Genomic DNA, 24471 nt, shown 5'->3' with positions numbered 1-24471 from the left:
ATACTTTATTGAATTATTGTGAGGGTATAATGAGTTTGAAGATAGTACATACTGAAGTGCCAAACCCATAACATCAATTAATTGCAACTACAGTTTGATTTGGTTTCTTTCATCAATTCATACATGAAATTTTAAAAGCTAGCACACGAAACCCTTTATCATGATGCCCAAATGCCTAAATTCATTCAATTGAAACATTAATATGATTAATGTGCGCACATGGATGCATAGTCCTTCTCTTTTTGTATTGTAAGAAGTTATAGTGGCCGATGGAAGAATATTACCTTTTGTACTAAACAAAAATTATTACCAAATTTGGCTCTTATCTATTGCGAGCAAAATATGTCCACTTTTCTTTAAAAAGTGTTAGTTCATATTTAATGTGGAGCCAATTAAGAATTGCTACTTTGATTATATTATTATTATTATTATTATTATTATTATTACTTCTTCATGGGCATCAAGTCTAAACTTTATCAAACTAAAAGAAAAGAATAATTATAATTTGAGGTAATAATCAGAAAAGTAGAAATATATTAGGTCTTAATTTCCAAATTTAACTATTCCTTCTTGTAAAAAAAAAAAAAAAAGAAGGCAAAGACAAATATAAATTTGACAATTTTTTTATGATTCAATAATTATATTTTATTGATAGATAAAGGTGACGATTTTGTTATATTCTACAATTAATTTTACACAGAATCGGATATGAGAATCATTACATTATTCATATCACCATATAATTCATACAAAATTAATTTTACTTTCAAAAGAGAAATATTCATTTTTTTTATATATTTGAAATGAGATTTTAATATATTTTTAATGAAGTTTAAATTGTATATTCTATTTGGCAGTTTTTAGTTTTCACCTCTAAAATAATCTCACCTAAAATGGTAGAAAATTAAAAAGAGATTATTTAATAAATAAATAAATCATATTGCCACAAAGGAGTGGATTGCACATAATATAAGAATACAGGACTTCAATATTAAATGTAGAGAACATATTTTATAGGGAGCATAACTGGTAGAAAGAGTAGTGATGGGCCTATAAATTTCATGACAAGCACGTTCATCAACAGCCCCCACACAGGTGAAAAATAAAAGAAAACAAAGAAATTCCATGATTAAACAACAAAAGTAAGATAAAGAGAAGCAGAAAATAAACACATAAATAAAAAAAAGCAAAGCAAGGATAACTCTTAACAGTGGTCCATCACCAACATCTAGAAATTTGGTTCAGCAACAAGCAGTTTCCATAATTATTACATTCTGCTTCTTTTTCTTCTTCTCAGATATTATTACATTCTACATTCTTCTTCTTCTATCACCAAACCGATCAAGGGAGAAAGATGGGAAAGGCAGGTACAAGATTGCCAAATTTCTGCCTGAACAGGATTAGGCCTCATGTTAGAGTTCGTTCACCGCCTATACAGTCCAAGCTTCATAGTGCAAATTCTGCTACTAAAAATGATCAGAAAACTACCGGTCAGAGTCTAGCAGGAAGCATAACTACTGCTGTTGGAGTTGGAGAAGGGAAGTCAGGCGATGATGGAGTAAAACCCTTGGTTATTAACGGTAGGAAAATTATGATAGTGGTTGATTCAAGTTTTGAAGCTAAAGGTGCTCTACTTTGGGCACTTTCTCACACTGTTCAAAGCCAGGATCTTGTCATTCTTCTTTATGTTACCAAGCCATCTAAACAAGGTTAGTCTTTCTTTTAAAATATTTTACGTTTCACTTCATGTAGTTTTTTATTCTTGTAAAGAAACATGAAGACGGTTCTTTCTTTCTTTTTCATTTTTACGATTGTAACAGCTACAAGTGAAGAGTCCAGCAAGGAAAAACCTCCAAGGGCTTATGATCTTGTAAATTCCTTGAAGAATATGAGCCAGTTGAGGAGACCTGAGGTGGGTATTTGACTGAGTCTCATTTGCTTGTTGATCTTCCAAGTAGAAATTTTCTCAAAGCTTAATTTTCCTGTCTACCTATAGCTAAATATACCGATAATATATTTTATTATTTTATATGTTATACAGAATTATATATATAAATATAATTTAAAAAGTAACTTTAAAAAGAGTGAAACGTCTTTATTCTATTAGCTGAATCTTTAAATAACGTCGATATAACAAATTTTCACATAAATGGCATCTATTACTAAAAAGAAGGGAGAAAAAGTTACCACTTCGATGCTTTAGTATTACTATTGTTACAATTATTACTATCTTTGACTATACTGTTTCTAAAGGACAAACAAATAAAATGCTGATAGCAATTTACCCTAGCGTAGATACAAATTGAGACAGCAGTGGTGGAGGGAAAGGAGAAAGGACCATTGATAGTGGAAGAGGCAAAGAAACAAGGGGTGGCACTTCTAGTGCTTGGGCAGAAGAAGAGATCAATGACATGGAGACTGATTATGATGTGGGCAAGCAACAAAGTTACAGGTGGTGTTGTTGAATATTGCATCCAGAATGCTGATTGCATGGCAATTGCAGTCAGAAGAAAAAGCAAAAAACATGGAGGATATTTAATCACTACTAAACGTCATAAAGATTTCTGGCTCTTAGCTTAAGAAATTAACTTAAAACACAAAAGAAAATAATCAATTTCATGTCTACTTGTATTTTATTTTCTTGGTTTTATGGTTCTTTATGGGTGTCCTTTCTTTCTTTTTTCTTTGTTTTTTTTGTTTTGTTTATGTAAACATATTGCTTGTAAATGATAAAAGTGTATTGAGAAATGAAAAGGGCATTGGGGTGTGAAATTAAAAGGAAGTATGTCATTATTTAGTGCATTTGGTATGGTAGCTGAGGGAGAGACAATTGGGTCCCTTCGCCTCTTTTGGGTCTCTTCTGTGTGCTACAGTGGCTAAGTTAGCCACATGCTTCTTCAACTTTTTTTCCTTCTTGACATAGACCTGCCTCGGTTCATGACATGGTATTATATATCAAGGTACACTGCAGCAGCCAATCTTATAGCTTGAGAATTTAAAGGAACTGTATATTATCACCACGTCATTTTCTAAACCTAACTCTATGCATCAGTTTATCTCTTCCCCCAAGTTTTTGGAGTTCACTGTCAGTCTTATTAGTCTTCTGTAAAAAGATCAAACCAAAATCGTTTGGACTCAAGATTCAAAAAATCGAGCTTCTATCTGATAGTACAGGTGATAAATATAGCCTGATAATTCCTTTCATTTGATCCTACCCTTCTAAACAAAATCTCAAGTTTTAAAAAGATCCAGTAAAGCCTATGTAATCTTCAAGCCTGGATTAAAAAATTAAGTCCAAAGTAAAAGGGAGGATGACGAACCATTCCCAATTTCGACAAGCACTTTTCCCTGCCAAAGACCCCACTGCTGGCCTGCCAGTGATAATTCCACACAGTTATTTTGGGCTTGAATCTAATGCAAAAGGTAGAGCCCAGGGTTTTGTCCTTCCTATAAACAATAGGTCTGCTATGATTTTAGGCAGTGAACAGGTCAGCAAATTACTCCAAACCCATTATTGTCCTTTGACTTAGGCAAATTTGGCTCTTTTCTTACCTGAATTTGAGTGCAAAGCCCTTATCCATCATGAGCGGCAGCATTTCTGGCCCCCCTCGAACACTTTCTCTGCCAAAGGTCTCAGCATTTATTGTTAGTTCTTGTTCTTTTCTTTATCTACTGTAAATCTCTTCCTCCCCTTCTTAACAAAATATACGGTACTCCCACTGTTTATAAGCATGTTTCTTGCTTGTACACAGAGAAGTTTCTTTCTTTACTACTATTATCAAAGAGCAAAGACTTTTGGAAGACTACTGTATAAAGTGCAAAAAGTTTGGAAGGGAAATGTTTAAAGATCCATGTTACTAAAGAATATAAATAATTTATAGCTATTATGATTTAACCAACCAACTGTCAAATTCTAGTTATTGAAGTATTAATTGGATTTCAATCTAATCTCTCTACACTCCATTCATTCTCTATCACCTTCCATTCCGCTAAAAGGAGGCTATCAATTGAATTGAATTTCTTGCAGAGGTGTCAATTTTGGCATGGTCTCATTTCATGTCTGGCATGACTTTATTTCTTTCAAAATGCCTTGAATTCTAGAAACTGTGAGGTTTCACAAATATGAGAATTGATTAAATAAATTCTAGCATTTTTATACTTTCAAACCAAGGTGTAATATAATATTATGTTTTTGTTCAGAATTCTTCTTTGCCATGTATACATATTTTTTCTGCATAAAGGCACCTACCTACTAATTTGAGCTATTACCAATCAGTCTTTGTCATGGATGGTGATTCATATGTTAGATGGATCTCCTTCCACAAACAACCCAATAAAGAAAAGACAAAAAGAAGTTATATGTTAGAAAACAAACATGGGAAGTGGATGGATCCTCATATCTTTCAATGTCCAGTGGCGCTATTATATCACTGAATTCAACTCCAGGAGCTGTCTGGCTTATCATGGTAAGCACTTGTTGCTGGCTTGACCATTAGTAATCCTTTTCCAGTTTTGCTATTTAATGCTGCTCTTTCTGCTTCACATTTCACCTCCAACTGCCATGCATGTTCAAGATTGCACAGAACATCAATCATAGTTGGTCGTTCAGTTCCCTTGTCAGCTAGGCACTTCAAAGCAACTTCTGTAAACGTCTTAAAACATTCTGGTGACGTTTTATCTTTCAAAAAAGGATCAATAATCTCATCAAGGATTCCCCTCTCATGGAAATTTAATGCCAGTCAGCCAAAGCAACTGTGTCATTCTCTGTTGTCAGATGTACTGCTGGCCTTGCACATAAAACTTAAGACAACACTACTCGAATAGAGTACACATCTGACTTCTCTGTCGATTTATGGCGGCGGTAGTACAAAGGATCTAAATAACCAAAACTACCTTTAACAGCAGTGCTGACATGAGTATTACTGATAGACAATATGGCAGGGCCAATCTTTGACAATCCGAGATCTGAAACCTTGGCTTCCCATCTCTTATCCAAAAGAATGTTTGTTGTCTTCACATCACAGTATTTGGTGATGCAAAACTATAATCTCGATCAGTAAACCATGTTCGACCATCAGGTGCCTTTTCTATATCAAATGAGGAACCACAACTGAGGAGGATCTGGTCATCAGGTGATTGATTTTTCTTATTTTTGGTAAACGTAAGGTAATTGATGCAAGGAAGGAAGAGGCAATCAAAAGCCACAAGCTCGGTCCTCTATGGTATCTTAGCATGGATGCCATTGCCCGAAGAGAAGGAACAAACAGAAATCTATTCACCCTGATAATAATCGATTTGATCTTTCACTGAAAAGGTCCGTCTTCCCAGTCTATATACCGGTTGAACAAATTAGTTCTTTGTTCTCTGCAATTCAGCAAGCAGTTCTACAAATCTAATAGTTATATTCAGGAAGCAAATTGCATACTGGCCTTCTCTTTTACTTCTTGTCGGTGTCCATTAAAATTCCAGTAGCATGTTCTGCCACTTAGACAAATCTCAGTAAAGAAATAAAGTGTTGTGCCAAGACTCCCAACTTATCGCGGTCTCTTACTGTAATGTTGCTTTCCCTTTCGTCAAAGGATAAAAGTATTCACGTTCATTTGTAAGAAAATTTCCATGCTGTTTACGGTTACCCGGCTAATTGCACGTTTGAATCGTGACGCTAGGCATTTGACAGAATTGAGCTCATTTAATCCAATTTCTTTTCTGTTGATATTTTTGTAATGTGCACTGAAATTGCTTCTTTTCACAAGATAAATCCAATCAAATTGAAAATGGTGACATTATATTAAATCCCACAGTACAAGAAAGAAAGAGATAAACATAAGGGGTTAGAAATTACTAATGTCTCAAGCTTTCAAATAATAAAACCATAAAAAGAAGACAGATCCATTATTTCCTTTCATATAGAAAGGATTTTATTGTTGATTACTGCTTTCGCAACTTGCGAAAATAAGCAGCAGGGTCTTTCTCAAAATCAGCCCTGGGAATGCGATAACCTTTGCCTGGAGCTTTCATAGTCCTCCCAATCGTTGAAGCTGAACCTGAGGTTTCTGAAAAAATACCAGCTATGCCAGTGACAACTGCAGCAACACCTACCACTGCACTGAGAATAAAACCTATTCCGGAGCTCTCGTTCTTGCCTGACATTTTTTAGTTTTCTTCTTCTTGTAATTTTCTTTGTTCGCTGCGAATGCCAACTGTGGAAGAGTTCGGTTGATTATATGGTCGAACTATCAGCGGACTTGAAAAGTGATCATTTAATTTTTCCATTAAATTGTGGTTACCAAAATAGTTGTGGTGGTCAAGTTTCTTCGTGGAATTCTGTGAATGGACTAGGTAAAGCAAAAGGGATTGAGTTCTTTCGGTGAAGTTATTTGATACCATTTGGAGACTGTCACTTCATGTATATAGTTCATGTATTTGCATCAAAAGGCCTTGCAATTAAACTTCTAATTCTTTTCCTTCCTTCTTTCTTTCTTTTTTAATAATTAAGCTTTCCAATATTACAACCATCAACCCTTTACTTGAAAAAGAAACGAAAATGAATAGTGTTCTTGAAAAGAGAGCGAGAGAGGGTTGAGTTGGAAACTGGGTCATTTGACCTTCAAAGTTCTAGTTTTCCAATCCTTAGTGCAACAATGAATGTGCCATTCCAAGACGGGCATAATGTGCAGGAATCTTTTTTAACTGTCCAGTCCTTAGCCCGTTATCCACTTGCCATGGCAGAATAAAATGGTTGTTATCCAAAGTTTTTGTTTATTTTGTTTTCTTCGTGTTATGCTAAGGTTTTGATTTGAATTTATATACATTAGTTAAACTGCTGAGAAATTAAAACAAAAATTGATGAACATAAATATTGATACAAGGCAATGGAAATGAAACTTCAGGATTGAATTCACTCTTCAACTTAGCAGTGACAAGATTATGATCTGGTGACCATCCGTTCATATGTCTATAATATCTTGCTTAGAGTTCTATGATCACTTGAGTCCAAATTTTTTGAACTCTTTTCATACTGTCATTATTACATATTGATTGTTCTTTCTTTTGTTAGAAATGTAAACTGCTCACGTATCAAAAGCAAAAGAAAACGAAAAATTGATGGAAATTAACATAAGAGGCTTTTATAATATGACAACTCCATTAAACTTTTCATTACCAAACAGTTCATAAGCAACAATAGCATACATATTCCTCCTGAACTCATGATGATTCCGTTCCTAAAGCTCCTTTTATTGTTTTTCTTTCAGGAGGAAATTATAGTACATTTATAAACTGGGGCTAGAGCCCTAATGAAAATAAAATTACCCTTAATACAACCCTGGAAAAGCTACATCCACACTTTCCTGCTTCAGAATATCATGGAGATCACGATACATAGGGGGGCAAGACAGTTCTTGATACACATGTGGCTCTTCCAATCCATAATTTGCCAGCCTATCTGCACAGCGGTTTTGCTTGTTTTTGCAATGCTGTACTTCCCAGCCCTTCTGGAGCAGTTGTTGGATTTCACTTGCAAGTATATAATTATCGTTTTGACGGTTCGTTTTGATTTTGATCATCTGTACGACACCTTCATTGTCCGTCTCCACTATCAGCTTCTCACAACCAATTTTCCTAGCCAATTTGAGCCCTTCAATCAATCCCAATAGCTCAGCTTTAACAGAAGTACTGCCAAGACCCATATAGCACTTAAATCCCCTAATCCATCGACCTCTGGAGTCCCTAATCAGTCCACCGGCTGCCGCTGGACCATCTTCTCCTCTCTTTGCTCCATCTGTGTTGAGTTTCATGCACCCAGTGGTAGGTGGTTCCCATGAGATCGACTTTGGAATTGGAGTACTACAGTTGCCCAGTTCATTTCTTTCGGTAAGAGACTTTGAGTCTGAAGAAAGGAGAGCAGCCGCACCACCAATCAGGATAGCTGCTGCTCCTGCTGCAACAACTGCCTTTGAAAAAAGACTAGCTCCTTCGTTATTTCTTTCTCCCTGTTGAGTCTCTGCCTCTCTGTCCTTGCCGCTCTCTGTGCTTTCACTGGCACCCATTCTCTTCAAATCTCAGATTTTTTACTGGCTTACTTTGTTTTGTTTTACTTTCTGAAGAAAAGAGCTGAAACTGAGTGTATATATAGAATATAGTGCATTCAAAGAAATTGACAGTCAGTGACTTGTTAGTCCAGCCAAATACACTTTGTTTCTTTTTCTTGGTGGCAACCTTGGAACTTTCCTCTTTTTCTGAGAACAACTTTTGAACTTTCTTAACCATGAAGAATTATTAATTTCATTAGCTTTGCAGAAGTGTCAGGTGGCCTAGGTTAAGGAAGTTCATGCGATTGGTTCGACAAAAGAGCAAAGCAACATAGTCATAGTCATAGTCGTCGCAGAGGTCCACCCACCATTTATATTTATAATTAAAATGAAAAGCAGTTTAGTCCCTTTCCTTGCCGACGTACCATAAAAAGAAGAAGTTTGGCAACTAACACAAGTGTAGACTTGGCCATTCTAACTCAGCTGCAATTTGCTCTACTACGCGGGCTGCCCTTGTGTGCTTCATGTACCATTTCACTTTTGGATTAAGTTTTGTACATGAATACACCAAATTAGTAAATAATAAAATCATAATATCCTACAGTTGGTTTATACTGTTGTAAAAGGACTATATATCAAATAAAGATGGCTTTGTAAGTAAAAGTAAAATGATTATAAGGATTGTATACCATATAGTCATTGCTCCCAAATTTTTATTTTGTTGGGTCATTCAAAATTATCAAATATTTTATTTCAGTCCAACCTATCATTTAAAACAATTAGAATTGTATAAATTGTCATGTTGATAAATCAAAGATGGACTTTTAAACATAAAAATTTATGAAATTAGAGAAATAAAGTAAGACTTTAATTATTTTTACAACAGATGATAGCAGACCCACCAGTCCTATTGTCTTCAATCAATCCCTCATGCAAAGCAAAGTAAATATAAAAGAGGTAGTGTTAAAATTAAGTTTTTCTTCAAGGAATAATACTTGGTGAAAGAGAAACAAGCATACACTCACCCAAATAGGATAAAAAGATAAAAATGAAGATTTTCCTTTTCTTGACACTGACCCAACTGTATAATTTTAACCATAACTTTGTACAAATCATTCAAGAGAATTGACCAACCATTTACATTTAGTCCATGGATTTTAACTTGGAAACTTGGAAATGAGATGCAAAGATTCTCTAGAAAGGAAAGAGCAGTATTGTCATCATTCATCAACTGAACAAAAGAATATATTGTTGCAAATGAATGGAAACATGCTAGCTTTTGGATCAAAAGTATTTTGTACCATAATCAGCGATTGATTCATAACAGCATGCATTAAAATCTCAAAATACTACTGTTTAAGGGGAGAAAGAATGTTAAATTACCATCTTACATAAAGTATTTAAGGAATAATATACGGTGCACAAAGACGAATAAGATATAGGTAACAGTTCGAATGACAGCGAAGAGATTAATCCACCGTCAAAAAGGAATTCAATCATGGTGCCGACTCCAGAAAAGAAAAAGTACACCCATCAGCATCAATTCTTGATTTATACTCGCTAATACTAGCTTTAGTTTGACGAAGTGATGTTCTTTGATAACCAATTCATTATTAATCTCATCATACCTTCATTTTTTTAAAACTAATTTTAGATTGGATGTTATAGCAATATAATCAGGTAAAAAACTTATCTTATTCAAGTATGCTTGCAAAGAATTTTAATATGAAATTGGAAATAATGAAATGATAATTCTGAAACTCTAATAAAAAAAAACACAAAACAAGCCATTAAAAAACGCTATTATCTCAAGCGTTCAAATTTCATTACCATTCACAATTATTTATTCCTTCCCATTTAGCCAGTAATACATCATGGTGCGAAAGTAATAATTTAGAAAATTGAGATGATGAATTGTTGAGTATATTAATTATGATCTTTTTACAATTGATTCTGTAGGTATTTATACGTACATACATAACGGTAGCATATTCTATTTGGTTGCCTTGGTATCTCTGTCCAACGTCCCTTTCTTTTCAGGGAAAGGTTGGAGTGGCCTTGAAAAGTGATCATTTAATTTTTCCATTAAATTGTGGTTACCAAAATAGTTGTGGTGGTCAAGTTCTTCGTGGAATTCTGTGAATGGACTAGGTAAAGCAAAAGGGATTGAGTTCTTTCGGTGAAGTTATTTGATACCATTTGGAGACTGTCACTTCATGTATATAGTTCATGTATTTGCATCAAAAGGCCTTGCAATTAAACTTCTAATTCTTTTCCTTCCTTCTTTCTTTCTTTTTTAATAATTAAGCTTTCCAATATTACAACCATCAACCCTTTACTTGAAAAAGAAACGAAAATGAATAGTGTTCTTGAAAAGAGAGCGAGAGAGGGTTGAGTTGGAAACTGGGTCATTTGACCTTCAAAGTTCTAGTTTTCCAATCCTTAGTGCAACAATGAATGTGCCATTCCAAGACGGGCATAATGTGCAGGAATCTTTTTTAACTGTCCAGTCCTTAGCCCGTTATCCACTTGCCATGGCAGAATAAAATGGTTGTTATCCAAAGTTTTTGTTTATTTTGTTTTCTTCGTGTTATGCTAAGGTTTTGATTTGAATTTATATACATTAGTTAAACTGCTGAGAAATTAAAACAAAAATTGATGAACATAAATATTGATACAAGGCAATGGAAATGAAACTTCAGGATTGAATTCACTCTTCAACTTAGCAGTGACAAGATTATGATCTGGTGACCATCCGTTCATATGTCTATAATATCTTGCTTAGAGTTCTATGATCACTTGAGTCCAAATTTTTTGAACTCTTTTCATACTGTCATTATTACATATTGATTGTTCTTTCTTTTGTTAGAAATGTAAACTGCTCACGTATCAAAAGCAAAAGAAAACGAAAAATTGATGGAAATTAACATAAGAGGCTTTTATAATATGACAACTCCATTAAACTTTTCATTACCAAACAGTTCATAAGCAACAATAGCATACATATTCCTCCTGAACTCATGATGATTCCGTTCCTAAAGCTCCTTTTATTGTTTTTCTTTCAGGAGGAAATTATAGTACATTTATAAACTGGGGCTAGAGCCCTAATGAAAATAAAATTACCCTTAATACAACCCTGGAAAAGCTACATCCACACTTTCCTGCTTCAGAATATCATGGAGATCACGATACATAGGGGGGCAAGACAGTTCTTGATACCCATGTGGCTCTTCCAACCCATGTGCGATCCTGAAACATAACAGAGGAAGGTGAAAAAATAACATTGCAGTTGAATTCATTAGTGATCCGGCCGACGGATAAAAGATTAGATTTAAAGGCAGGAATAAATAAGACATTGTTAAGAGTTTGATTGAGTAATGCAGTATTGTCGCTACCTTGGATTGGAATATTGTGTCCATTAGCGACTGTCACATGCTGAAGGGTTTTTCCGGGAGAGAAATTTTGCAATTTCATTAAATCCCAAGTCATGTGATCAGAGGCACCGGAGTCAATAATCCAATCAGTAGAGCGACGAGTTAATTTTGTTGGAACAGAATTAAATGAGTTAGATAATCGAACGACCCATCGGGTTGTTGATTCGAACTTGAAGGGAGACTGTAGGGTCGGATTCATGAGGGCGGGTCAGGTCAGAATTGGAGGCAGCAGACAGGTGGGTCGGGTCGGGTTGCTCACTGCCGAGTTGGGTAGTAGAGTTGGGTCGGGTTGCAGCGCTGTCGGGTCGGGTCATGAAGTCACATCGGGTTTATTTATTTGACCCGGTATGTACACCCGACTCCCTTAACCCTAAAAAAATACTCCCGCTGCTCCCACTCTCACTCTCGACATATAACCCTTGTCGATGGTCTTTTCGGCCGCTGCCACCCCATTTCTCTCGTTTGCCCCCTTTCTTCACTCCCCCAGGTCCTTCCCACCCCCGAGATGGCCGTAGGTGGGGGTAGAGGTGCCAGCAACCATCGCGGGAGTGACCCTGCCTTTGGCAGTGGTCACAGCGTGCGATGGCGCTTGGTCCTCCCCTCGCCCGGGCTAATTCTCGACGGATGTTGAAGGCGTGGCTATCTGCGAGGTCGGGGGCAGGGTTCATAGTGCTCCTTCGAGTCTCCTCGCGCTGTATTGTTGCGATGACAACGTCGATTTTGGGGAGTTCTCCTCCAAGGAGGATATGTGATCTCAAGCTTTCGTAGCTTGAGTCCAGACCTCCCAGGTAGGTAAGAACGAGATCTTGTTCTGCTCGTCGTTGTAGCTCCTTTGGGTTGTTTGATGGCGGAAGGTAACTCTGCAACTCTTCCCATTTTGTGAGTAGTTCTGTTGCATATTGAGATGAGTTTTTGGTCCCCTGTGTGACTTGTGACAACTCTTGCTTGAGTCTAAATATGTGCGCGAAATTGTGCTGTGGCCATATACGCTATGCATTTTATCCCAAATTGATTTTGAAGACTCTAGTAAGATACAGAGTTTGGAGATTTGTGTCTCCATGGTGTTTGTAATTATTGACATGACCAAATGGTCAGTCGTTTGCCATTCTTCCATTCTGTCTAGTTCTTCTTCTGTTGGGGCTTCCGCCTTTCGGCCGGTGGGTTGGTCCGATGATGAACCCGACTTTCTTCGAGGGCAATGTATGCGGATTTCAACCATTCGAAATAGTTGGAATTGCCTTTAAGTGTTATGTTGGTTAATTTGTCATTTTGAGACATAGCTGGAAAAAAATTAGTAGATGATGGGTACAGGTTAAACCTGCTTTGATACCATGTAGAAAATTGAGATGATGAATTGTTGAGTATATTAATTCTGATCTTTTTACAATTGATTTTGTAGGTATTTATATGTACATACACAACGGTAGCCTATTCTACTTGATTGCCTTAGTATCTCTGTCCAACGTCCCTTTCTTTTCTGGGAAAGGTTGGAGTGGCCTTACCCTGTCACAGGGATAGTTGCTCCCTTTCTCAGGGCCTGTGATGAATTGCCCTGCATAGGCTTTTCTGACTGTGCAGTGTCTAAGGTCACTCTTTCTTCATTTCTTCTTTCAACAAATAAGCAGCGGGGTTCTTTCAAAAATTTCCCTGGAAATGCGAGCATCATTGCTTGGAGATATCATTGTCTTTTCAGCACATGAAGCTGATCCTGAGCCTGCTGAAGTAGCCGATTTTGCACCCCCTGCCAGTCCACTGGGATTAATAACATCTGCTGTTCCAGAGTTCTCATTCTTGCCGACATTTTCACTTCTCTTCCTTTTCAGAAATGCGTTTTCTTTGTTGACTTGTTGCCAATGCCAAGAGTGAAACAGCTTGGTTGATTGGGAGTCATCAAGTAGTATAAACTAATTAAATTTTCTCTTAAATTAAGGATGCCAAATTAAAACTGTGGTGATGGTCAATTTTCTTTTATTGGATTTGGTGAATGACTTGGTGAAAGCAAATGGGATTTGTTCTTCAATCAAGTCTTCTAACACTACAAATTTCAAAAAGAAACCCTTCCACTTCCTCATCCTGTACTATATACATTTAAGAAGTTCTAATACCACTGACATATCTTCTTGTTATTTGAATCATATGTATTCAATGAATGGACTCCATTTTTATTTATTTATTTAATTTTTATAATAGAGTCGGACTTCTTAATTAAATCACCATTATTTGCTCTTAAGTTAATAATTCAGGCTTAGGTTTTATACAATTGGCAATCTTCTTGATGAGAAAAATACCATATGCATTCCCGAATTATATTGCTTCATTTTTTGGAAAAAAAATTATTGTATAATGAGTTATGATTAATTACAATACTAATGTGGTTCTAGACCAACCAAGACTTCTATGCATTATTTAACTTATTCATCTTTTCTCCCAAGTTTCCGGAGTTTACTATCAATCTTATTGGTCTTCTATAAAAGGATCATGTGCCTAATAATTCAGTGACCGGATGTTTACCTCAGTTTGACTAGAATTTAAACTATTCGAGCTTCTATCTGAATCTGATAGTGCAAGATACATATATATCCTGACAATTCCTTTCATTTGATCCTTCCCTTCGAAACAAAATCTTAACTCTTAAAAATATTCAATAAAGCCTCTGAAATTTTCAAACCTGGATTGGAAAATTAAGTCCAAAGTAAAGGGAGGCTGATGAACCATTCCCATTTCCTCTGCCCAATTCCCCACATACGGCCTGCCAGTGATAATTCCACACAGTTATTTTGGGCTTGAATTGAGTTTAGGCAGTGGACAGGTCAGCAAATGACTCAATACCCATTGTTGTCCTTAGACTTGGGCAATTTGGCTCCTTTCTTACATGAATTTGAGTGCCCAGCCGTTATACATTGTTTCTTGGTAAATAATCGTTCTTGTTCTTTTTCTTTATCTACTGTAAATCTCTTGTTCGTCTTCTTAACAAAAGGAAATGTTACCATCTCTAATTTTAGTTATGTTAATATTAATCGGATTCCAGTCTCGTCTCAATAATAGGTTTTATACTCCTATTCATTATCACCTTCCATTCCACTAAAAGGAGGTAAAGAAGCAAAGAAATGTTTAATTGAATTGAATTTGTTGCAAAATCATGTGAATTCAAACTAAATCAATTTTTGGCTAATTCTTTTAGTTTTGATAAAAAATATTTTAATTGGTAAATTATTTGTAATTATAATTTTTTTTTAATTTTGATAAAATTAAGTAATTTAACCGTTGACGTAATTTATTTACGCTGTGTCATTTCATGGATCAATTTATCCATTATTCTTCCAAGTTGAAGATTGGTTAAAATTATAATCATTTTGCAATTCAAGTTACATTTTACCAAATTAAAAAAGATGGATTAAAATTACCAAAAATCATATAATTTTAGATTTTTTTTATCTTTTTTTTACCTATTAGGCCAGGAAAAAAGAAGAAGCAGTGCTTAGTTAAAGTTGTACCTAGCCTAAGCAAAACAGAGAGTGAAAAACAAAATAACTTGTTTCTAAAGAAGTAGCCATTATGCAGCGCCAAAAGACAAATAAATTAAGGACAAACTTCTAGACTTAACAAGTAGATTTTCCCATTCTTCCATAAACTTTTTGCTTTTACCTCCCAACTGGAATCATGATTTCAGAGAATTCCACTCCTGGATTCATATCTGAATTGCCCATTAACCTTAAGCCCATATTTCTATCCTCATTATTGTCATACATTTGCAGTTTTAGTGCCAACTCTAAGCTCCAAATTACCTCATTAATTGATGGCCGATCCAGACCTCGATTTGCCAAACATTTTTGTGCGATCTCCATGAACTTTGTGAGAGATTCCGGCGCAATCTTTCCTTCCAAATTTTTGTCAATGAGTTGATCCAAATCTCCTTTCTCATAGCAATTTAAGCCCCACTCAACAAAGGTTTCAGGATCCTCATCTTCCTCATTGTAATTATCTTCTGATACAGCAGGATTCACCACAAATTTGGCAGAAAGTACCTCCAGTAGCACCACTCCGAAAGAGTAGATATCAGATTTTTCTGTTAATTTGTGAAACCTGCAATATTCTGGATCCAAATAGCCAATGCTACCTTTAACTTTTGTGCTTCCATTAGTAGGGCCTATTTTGGACATGCCAAAATCTGAAATCTTGGCAATCCAGTTCTCATCTAACAGGATGTTGCTAGTCTTGACATCACGATGAACGATTGGATGCTTCAATCCTGTATGGAGATAGCACAAACCTTGCGCAGCTCCAGTGCATATCTGGAGCCTTTGGTTCCATGAAAGAGGTGATTTTTGTGTTTTGTTGACAAAATGAAGATGATCAAACAGATTTCCATTAGGCATATACTCATATACAAGAATCATTTCCTGTTCATCATTGCAGAAACCCATTAAAGAAACAACATTGTGATGACGAAGTAGAGAAAGTGTGTTGATCTCCGCCTGAAATTCGCTGAGACCCTGTTCAACAGTTGCTTGATTCCCACGCTTGATGGCAACTGTAATCGCCCCACCATCAATGTAACCTTTATAAACCACACCAAATCCACCAATACCAATGACCTGTGCCTCATCGAAGTTATTAGTTGCTGCTTTGATCTCTTTCATCGTGAAATAGCGACAGACTGATGACTGGCTATGACATGTCTTCTCTTGTTTTGTCCTTCCCCTTGCTGCTCTAATCCAAAAAGCAAACGTAAGCAACGCCAACATCACTGCACTAAGCGAGCATCCAATGCTGATGATGATAAGTGATCTTTTCTTTGAACTGCTTCTGGATGATTTAGGAAATTGATTAACTAGCAATTCTTGGGGAGAATTAGGTCCAGCAAGATTTCCACCATAGTTGTTTAATTTGAAAATCTCCACCCCATTTAAGAGAGCATCATAGTATTGAGAATGTAGCACGGATGCAGAGTTGGGGTGCAGCTCGAGCCAAAGATCTTGGATATTCATTTCACTCAGTTCTGGAACCATTATAATGTAGTCATTATACAGAGGAACACCTTGCCCACCACTCCAGCCAAATATATCAGCTTGATCTTCAGCTGTTTGATTATTGATGTATATACGAAATACTCTTTGATTAACCCTTGTTATATACCGAGCAACCTCGCAGAAATGAAGCCTGACAAGATACTTAAAACCAGTTTCAACAGAAAAATACCAGCTCAAGTTAAAATTCAAGTTGATTTGAGGACTATTACCCATATAACGGGCAGTGCGATATACCGATTGAGGTGCAGTATATTCTGGTACAGCTGATGTATACCTGATGGAAAGATTCAAATCAAATGCACGTTCCCCTTTAGCAGATCCAAAAATGTATGGATCATCTTTTATCCAAGTTCGAAACATCCCTGAATCATGTTTGGGAGAAATATCGGCGCCTGCTACATTTATTCTGTAAACTGTTTCAAGTGCAGATTTGTTGTCCAATGTGATCACCATCGCAGGATACCCAACAAAAGGAAGAGGAACATCCTCTCCCTTTATGTAGAGATTCATCGGCATTGAAACTACTTCAATTCCATTAACAAAAGCAAATGCATCAGATTCATTTGAGGAAGGGCTAAACGTTAAACAAAGCGAATGGTTTTGTACTTCAATTATGAATTCTTTGAAAAATGTATCCACGTTCTTGTAATTGGCAGCAAGAGTGGCACTGAAGTTGCTAAGGAGAGTACGGTTATCACCATCGATAACAGAGAGAAATGCTCTGGATGCATTGAGACCTGAGTATGATGATGGATAGAAGTGAAGACGAACAAATTTTGGACCTGGTGTTACATTAAAAGTGTAGGTGAATTTAGAGTAGAACAGTCTAGCTGTTTTATAAGGAACTTCTGGAATTCCGATGGCTTCATCGAAAAACGAGGCTGTGGATAGAGTAGAGTTGCTGTGCGAGTTGAAAGCTGTAAACTTTGATCCGACATCACCAGTCCAGTTCCGGCCATCAAAAGACAAAGTTTGCGAATCGAAGCTGGAACCGCAATCAAGAGCAATGTTCTCCAAGGGCGCATAAGGATGATCAACATCTGCAGCAATGACTGCATTAATCAGATGGAAGGAGAAATAATAGAAGTGAAGAGAGATGAATATGAGCAGAGTCTTAGAGCTAGTTTCCATGGTGGATGATTTTCTATTTCTCTTTTTTCTTTTCCTTCTTTTCTGGTCTTCTTTTGCGGTCTAAGATATTTTCTATTTTTGTTACTTGGTGGGCTATTAACTAATGCTGACCTGGAGACATGATTCCGACAGATGATGAATTCTCCAACACATGCAGAAGAAGAAGAGAAAAAAAAGTCTCCCTCTGCTTTATTTATAAAATCTATTCACGCGGCTGACTGACCCGCGCGATTAGTCAATAATCGACAGTTGTGGTTCAAGCTATCATAGTGGCATCATGTTGGGCTCTTCTCTTGTATAGGTCAATGCTAACATAAAACTAAGCAAGATTTTCCAAAGACGGTGATTATTAATCACCTCTGGTTGTTCCGGCTCAAAGATTTAAACTTTTCTTTTTCTTTTTTGTGAATCAAAGATTTAGACTTTGACGCCTGTTATATTAATTTTTATATAGTACAGTATCACGAAATAGAAAAAATGTCTTGGACCACCGGTAGTTGAGGATTTAATACCCGTCAGGATCCTCCTAAATGTCTCTAATTTGATATTTTAACTATTAAGACAATAAATGATAAGTCTTTTATAAATATAGAATAACACGAGTTTTTCTTTTCTTTGAAATCAAAGCAACTTCATTAGATTAAAGTATCAGCAAGAATAAAAAGAGTTTATATATGTACAAATAGGAAGAGTGAGCAATCTGAAGTCTTCCTTAAACTGAAATATGGACCTTGTAAACAAATTATGACGCTAAATCTTAAGAAACCATGTAATTTTTCTTTTGCTTTGGATTCATCATGCTCCTCTAATCAAGAATTTCCATTGGAAATCATGAAACTACAGTTCCCATATCATCGAACAATCTGAAGAAAAAGGATGTTCAATGTAATAGCCATTTCCAAAGACTTTACAATTGACCCGCGGAACTCGGTATTTTTCAAATCTATTCTGAATGATTATGCACCACTCATTTAGTAATACTATACTTCCTTGTCAGCATCAGCTCTCTCCTGTAATTGCAATGACAGCTCCAGACCGTAAAGAACATCACTCATCAATGGCCGTTGGGCTCGCTGATCGGCCAAGCACTTGACCGCAATTTCAACGAAATTGGTCATAGACTCAAAAGTAATTTTTCCTCTTAGGAAAGGATCGACGATGAAATCAATAGCGCCACTTTGATGATAATGCAGAGCCCATTCAGCCAAACTAACCTTATGTTCCTCTCCTTCCACTATAGCTGGTCTTGCACAAAGCACTTCTAGCAGCAGCACACCGAAAGAGTAAACATCTGATTTCTTACTCAGTGTTCTAGTTCGATAATAAACAGGGTCCAGATAGCCAAAAGTACCCTTCACCTCAGTTTTAACATGGCTACGCGATGCTGTAGTCGGGCCTATTCTCGACAGTCCAAAATCTGAGACCTTAGCCACCCATTCATCATCCAACAATATGTTGGTGGACTTGATGTCTCTATGAATGATTGAATGCTTTGTTCCAGTGTGAAGATAGTGCAATCCTCGGGCAGCACCTATGCAAATCTTGAGCCTTTGATTCCACGATAATGGTGAATTGTCTTTCTTGTAGAGATAATCACGGAGAGTGCCATGGGACATGTAATCATAGACTAGAATTAGTTCGTTGTCCTCCTGGCAGAAGCCAAGAAGGGATACAAGGTTTGTGTGACGAAATGCTGACAACAAATTAATCTCAGTTAGAAACTCTTGAAATCCTTGATGGGAGGCTGAATGTTTGCGCTTGACGGCTACTTGGATGGTTCCTCCATCTATCAGACCCTTGTAAACCTTCCCAAAACCACCCACACCAATCACTAGAGCTTCACTGAAATTGTTGGTGGCTACTCTCATATCGACCAATTTGAACTCACGGCAGTTCCCTGATTGTGTTATCAATGGCCTTTTTGAGTTTCTTTGGCTATGGTCTCTGGAACAGAAAGATTTCCTTTTTGTACACCGGTATACAAAGTAGCAACAAATAAAACTCCCACCGAGACAGCCTAAAATGCCTCCAAGAATAACAATAAGTAGAATCTTCTTCTTTCTTATTCCAATTTCTGGTTGAAAATAAGGTGCAAGATTGTTATTCGCGTCACTAAATTTCATAATCTCAACACCATTTAGAATTGCATTCTTGAACATGGGTTTTGATTCTGTGTTGGGGTGCAAAGCTAGCCACAAATCCTGCTTCTCTCCTGTTCCTTGTGGAACCATAACAATATAATCTCTGTAAATTGCAACTAATGGTGCTCCAGCCAAAGCAACTACATCCAAACTATTCTCTACCGTCCTATTGTTAATATAAACTGTGAAAACTCTCTGATTCACCCCCGTTACCTCGTAAGAGATCTCACAAAAATGAAGCCTGACAAGATATTTGAAACCCGAATCAATAAAGAATGTCCAAGTTAGGTTGTAGGTCATACTAATAGCGTCATCGACGTCCATTGTCCTGGCTGATGCATATAGGAGTGTAGGGACAGCATACTCTGACATGTTCCATGAGTCCTGTGTATCTTCAAGCGTATGAATGACCTGACCACTCATGAAGCCCAAAATGTAGCTGGAGTCGTCCGGCCAAATACTTTCAATGAACTCACTTCCCCCGACATTCACTCTGTGTAGCATCTCAAAGGCAGGATCATTGTGAGCAGAATAATTGTAGAAATTGGAGGGAAGGTTGTAAATTTCTAATCCATTGACAAAAGCATAAGCTTTAGGAGATGGGATAAAAGTGATGTTCAATAGGTTCTCCTTCAAGTTAACAACGAATTCTTTAGTGAAATAAGCTAATTTTGAAGTACTAGCCACTGGAGAAGGGCTAAAGTTGTTCAGGAGAGTGTACTTGCCAGAGACCACCGAGAAAGAGGCCTTAGAATTGCGGTCAAGGCCAGAATAAGAAGCCGGATAGAAGTGAAGGCGGATGAATTTGTACCCAGGAGAGAAAGGGAATGCATAGGCAAATCGAAAACGACAGAGGCGTGCAGTTAAGTATGGGATCTGGGGCACTTTTTCGTTAATTGGAGTTGAAGCAGCAGAAATAGTTGTTCTGTCAGAATCTGCAGGAATGAACTTTGAGCCTACATCACCAATCCAATACTTTCCGTTGAAAGATGAAGATCCGGAAGATCCGCAATTCAGCACAAGTTTATCCAAGCAAGTGTTCGAAGAAATATTGTTGGATTCACAGATAGTAGAATTAAATATTAAGTAGAAACATAAATGGGTTATGATTGAGCAATACCAGTAGTTCATTGAAGGAGAGCTCCAGTGGATATTATCAGTCTGAGACGGCTAAAGTCGTTCAACAACTCTGTTGATGGTTTCAAGTGCAAATGTGCTAGAAATACTAAAACAGAGAATTTTTCTGTCTGCTAATGTTTCAAGCTTCCATGAGACGCACAGAAAATGGGGAGACTAATAGATGATGAAAATGATTGCTGTAAGAATTTATCAAGTTAATATTTTAATAACTAATTATGTATTCATAAAAGTAAAAGTAAAATAAAACTGGTCAAGACCATAGAAAAATAATTATTTAATTAACCTTTATAATACTTTTTATACAATAATCTATTACACCTATCATTCTTCAAAAGCTAATACCAAAACTTGAAAACCTGATGTGTTTTAAGTCAACAATTTAATACAATAAATACACTTCTTTTTCTTTTTCTTGACAATAACTTTTTTTTTTTTTTATTAATGGAAAAATATATTTATAAAATTATTGATGGTGGGTACCAGTACCAAAGCAGACGATGTTGAATGGAATTTGTGACCCGAGATATAATATCAATATTGTTGAGGCTTTTTATTTTTTATTTTTTTAATTATTTGGAGGTATGCCAGAATTATATAACAATTTTTATAATTATAATACAGAAAAATAACGTGGAAATAATTACTCTTATTATTTAAAATAAATCTTATCCTGAATTAAATATAGCTTTTATTCTATCAACCATCAACTAATTGTTGTTATATTCTTTTTTTAGTTTTCAAATAAATAATAACATTAGCTAATGGATAAATAATTTACATATTGAATATACTCTTACTTGAAAGAATGATCATATTGGGCTTTTTGGCCAACTATGAGCTAACTTATTGCCATTTTTAGCTAAAGAAGATATTTGATTTTTTAAGATTTTTCAAAACTTCTTTGCTGACTTCCTAATTTTAAGATAAGTTTAATTTTGCTACAATTTTCAAAGAAACAAAGGCAAAAGTCGATTCTCATGTTGAACCAATTACCCATATGTCTTATGAATTGATAGCTTGATGGTTGTACGTTGGATTGTTACTTTTAAAAAATAAAGAAATTTCATGAGGTTGTACTATACAGCCATTATTCCTAAATTATATGTTGTTGAGTTATTGAAAATTGTCTTCCTCAGGAAAAAAAGAAATAAAAATAAAGAGAATTATCGATAGTTTTATTTCAATCCATCCTATCATTTAAGAGCATTAGAATTGTATAAATTCTCATATCGTTAAATCATAGAGGGACATTTAAGCATAAAAAATTATGAAATCAGAGAAATAAAACAGGTATTGTTTTCAATCCTTGTCAAATGAATCCCTCATGCAAAACAAAGTAAATAAAAAAGGTAGTATTAAAATTAAGTTGAACCTGAAAAGAGATGAGCCAGAAAAGTTGCTCCTGCTACTGCAGCAATTGCAATGAACACATCAGCTCTTTCTCTGTCAATGTCTTCATGTCTGGTCCGAGCGTCTTGATTCTTATCACGTTCTATGCTTTCACAGCAACCCATATATTTTTCTCAAGTATTTGGTTTTCCTTGATGAAAATAGGCTGCATGTATGAGTGTGTGTGTATATATATATATACATAGAGCGAGTTTAGGAAACTCGACAGTCATGATCTAACTCAAAGGAAGCCTGGAGAGGAGAGCATATCACTACTCAATGAAATTAATAATTTCCAGGTGAATTAATCCCTATTAATTACAGAAGCCTGATCGATGGACTCGAAGCAAAAGTAAAGATCACCTCGATAAAAATTAATTCCTTAATATTTGCCACGGTGATTTTTAATAAGTATATTTTGCTTGTGTTGATAGGATTTGCCATGATCTGCTTCTATTCTTTATTTTTATAAAATAAAACGCCTATAATTTATAGCCCGTTGGATTTGGACCTCTTATAAATCCAAAAATCCAAAAAAAAAACATTGAGGATTCAATCAGTAATTATGATATAAAATGAGGGGCAAATGGTAATTCATCAAATTTTAGTTGCTTTCGTTTTATGAACACTCTTGGCTGTTGACTGTACTGAGTTCTTTCCTCTTCAACCAAATTTCACCAAAAATTTTAGCATTATAGTTAGATACAATAAAGAATGGGTTCCCAAAGTATGGTGGACTCCAATATGCATACAGTGTTTGATCTTTTCACAAGGAATCAAAGGCCCTTCTTACAGATTCTTATATGGAAACTCCAAAGAAATTATCAAAATTAATAAAAAGGGATCCAAAGAGCAGATCCTTGAAGGTTCTATCTCACAAAACGTATTCAAGAATCCACCTCATTTTCACTCGTAGATCAAGACTTATGGTAAAAAATAGAACAAAAAACAAACAAGAAATGCTAACCAAGATCTTATGTTTTAATGTTTTAATATCGGTTTCAATGTATATTTGCTGGGGGTGAATTTTCTTTGTTGGGCTGGGACCTAGAGCTCATTATGTTATTTTAGAGCCAGAGCTAGTTAAAGAGATTCTGAATGATAGCGAAAAATGGTTTAAGATGAGAAAATTGACCAACTTTGCTTTCTATGCTGACAGCTTAGAAGTAAGTTTCTGCTATCAAATTATATTAGATAGTTGCATTGATGATGTTTGTACCTGCAATAAAGGGATAATTTCAATGTCTATGCAAGTCTTTCAGTAATTGCGAAAAAGGTTAACTTTGCAGAATATGATTCAGGTACGTTGCTAGTGATGTTAGAGAGGTGGAAAGATCACACTGGCAGTGAGATTGAGGTGGATGAGGAATTTAAGTTGTTAGCCTCTGAAGTAATTTCTAGGACTGCTTTTGGAAGTAGTTACATAGAAGGAAACATATAACATTTTTGACATGATAACAAAATTCTCCGTTATAATAAACAGAAAATGCAATAAAATTTAGGCTACCTGGTATCAGGTGAATGCATCATAGTTATCTGCTTTACAATGTTGCATGTGTATGATTTTATACAGACAGGTTTGGGAAAATTATTGTACTTGAGGGGTGATGATCATGCATGGTCTCCTAATTCCGAAAAGGGGACCTTCGAGATCCTGATGACGAGTCAAGCAAACGTCCAGATTTTATTAATAAAAGAAAGTTTTCCTGTATCAAAGTGACTTTATGATAAAACCAATTCCTAATATATGATTTCAGGTTTTTCTAATTTCATTATGATACGTGTCTCTTTAATTTGAATTTTTATTTTATTTTATTTTATGAGTTGTTCTTTTCTTATTTGTTGAACTAGTCAAAAGGTTGAGGAGCGCCATTTGTAGCTCAAACAGCAACAAAAAATGCTATTCAAACAATAGTAGGTGAAGGTATGCAACAGACAGAAGTCGTGATAAAAGGTTCTAGTCTCGAGCAAGAAGAAGCTATTCGCAGAATAAATCAGGTAAGAGAGTAGTTAAATAAGGCTCCCAGTTTTGAGATGGACGTTGATTATATGATAGACTTACTGTTATTCATCATGTGCATATATATTTATTGAATAAAGTGAAATGGGGATCGCACTCCTTAATTCAGAAAATAATTATTATATTCTAAAAGTTTTTTTTATTCATCCAAAATAG

At 35.8% G+C, this 24471-nt stretch overlaps 3 protein-coding genes across 3 annotated transcripts; 1 reads left to right on the top strand and 2 right to left on the bottom strand.

Moving 5' to 3' along the window:
• The first annotated feature begins 866 nt into the window (after positions 1-866).
• LOC8264603 lies at positions 867-2767 on the top strand. Its single transcript, XM_002512003.4, has 3 exons — positions 867-1709; positions 1821-1912; positions 2296-2767. Exons 1-3 carry the CDS (start codon positions 1355-1357, stop codon positions 2578-2580), a joined length of 732 nt encoding a protein of 243 aa, XP_002512049.1. The 5' UTR covers positions 867-1354; the 3' UTR covers positions 2581-2767.
• A 12229-nt stretch (positions 2768-14996) lies between these two features.
• LOC8264598 (receptor-like protein kinase FERONIA) lies at positions 14997-18008 on the bottom strand. The gene has a single exon (XM_002511998.4). The coding sequence runs from the start codon at positions 17623-17625 to the stop codon at positions 15106-15108; it is 2520 nt and encodes an 839-aa protein (XP_002512044.3). The 5' UTR covers positions 17626-18008; the 3' UTR covers positions 14997-15105.
• A 226-nt stretch (positions 18009-18234) lies between these two features.
• Positions 18235-21144, bottom strand: LOC125369462 (receptor-like protein kinase FERONIA). The gene has a single exon (XM_048371967.1). It carries the CDS (start codon positions 20895-20897, stop codon positions 18606-18608), a length of 2292 nt encoding a protein of 763 aa, XP_048227924.1. The 5' UTR covers positions 20898-21144; the 3' UTR covers positions 18235-18605.
• Between the last annotated feature and the right edge of the window lie 3327 nt (positions 21145-24471).

This window comes from Ricinus communis, chromosome 1, assembly GCF_019578655.1.
Source record: "Ricinus communis isolate WT05 ecotype wild-type chromosome 1, ASM1957865v1, whole genome shotgun sequence".
Classification (NCBI taxonomy): Eukaryota; Viridiplantae; Streptophyta; class Magnoliopsida; order Malpighiales; family Euphorbiaceae; genus Ricinus; species Ricinus communis.
This window is presented reverse-complemented; position numbering and strand designations above follow the sequence as displayed.

What these genes read in the sequence shown, in the direction of transcription:
- LOC8264603 (XM_002512003.4), top strand. Translation starts at nt 1,355, where the DNA reads ATGGGAAAGGCAGGTACAAGATTGCCAAATTTCTGCCTGAACAGGATT. An exon ending in TACCAAGCCATCTAAACAAG is followed by an intron (nt 1,710 to 1,820) that starts GTTAGTCTTTCT and finishes CGATTGTAACAG; the next exon opens with CTACAAGTGAAGAGTCCAGC. An exon ending in GCCAGTTGAGGAGACCTGAG is followed by an intron (nt 1,913 to 2,295) that starts GTGGGTATTTGA and finishes ACCCTAGCGTAG; the next exon opens with ATACAAATTGAGACAGCAGT.
- LOC8264598 (XM_002511998.4), bottom strand. Translation starts at nt 17,625, where the DNA reads ATGGAAACTAGCTCTAAGACTCTGCTCATATTCATCTCTCTTCACTTC.
- LOC125369462 (XM_048371967.1), bottom strand. Translation starts at nt 20,897, where the DNA reads ATGAACTACTGGTATTGCTCAATCATAACCCATTTATGTTTCTACTTA.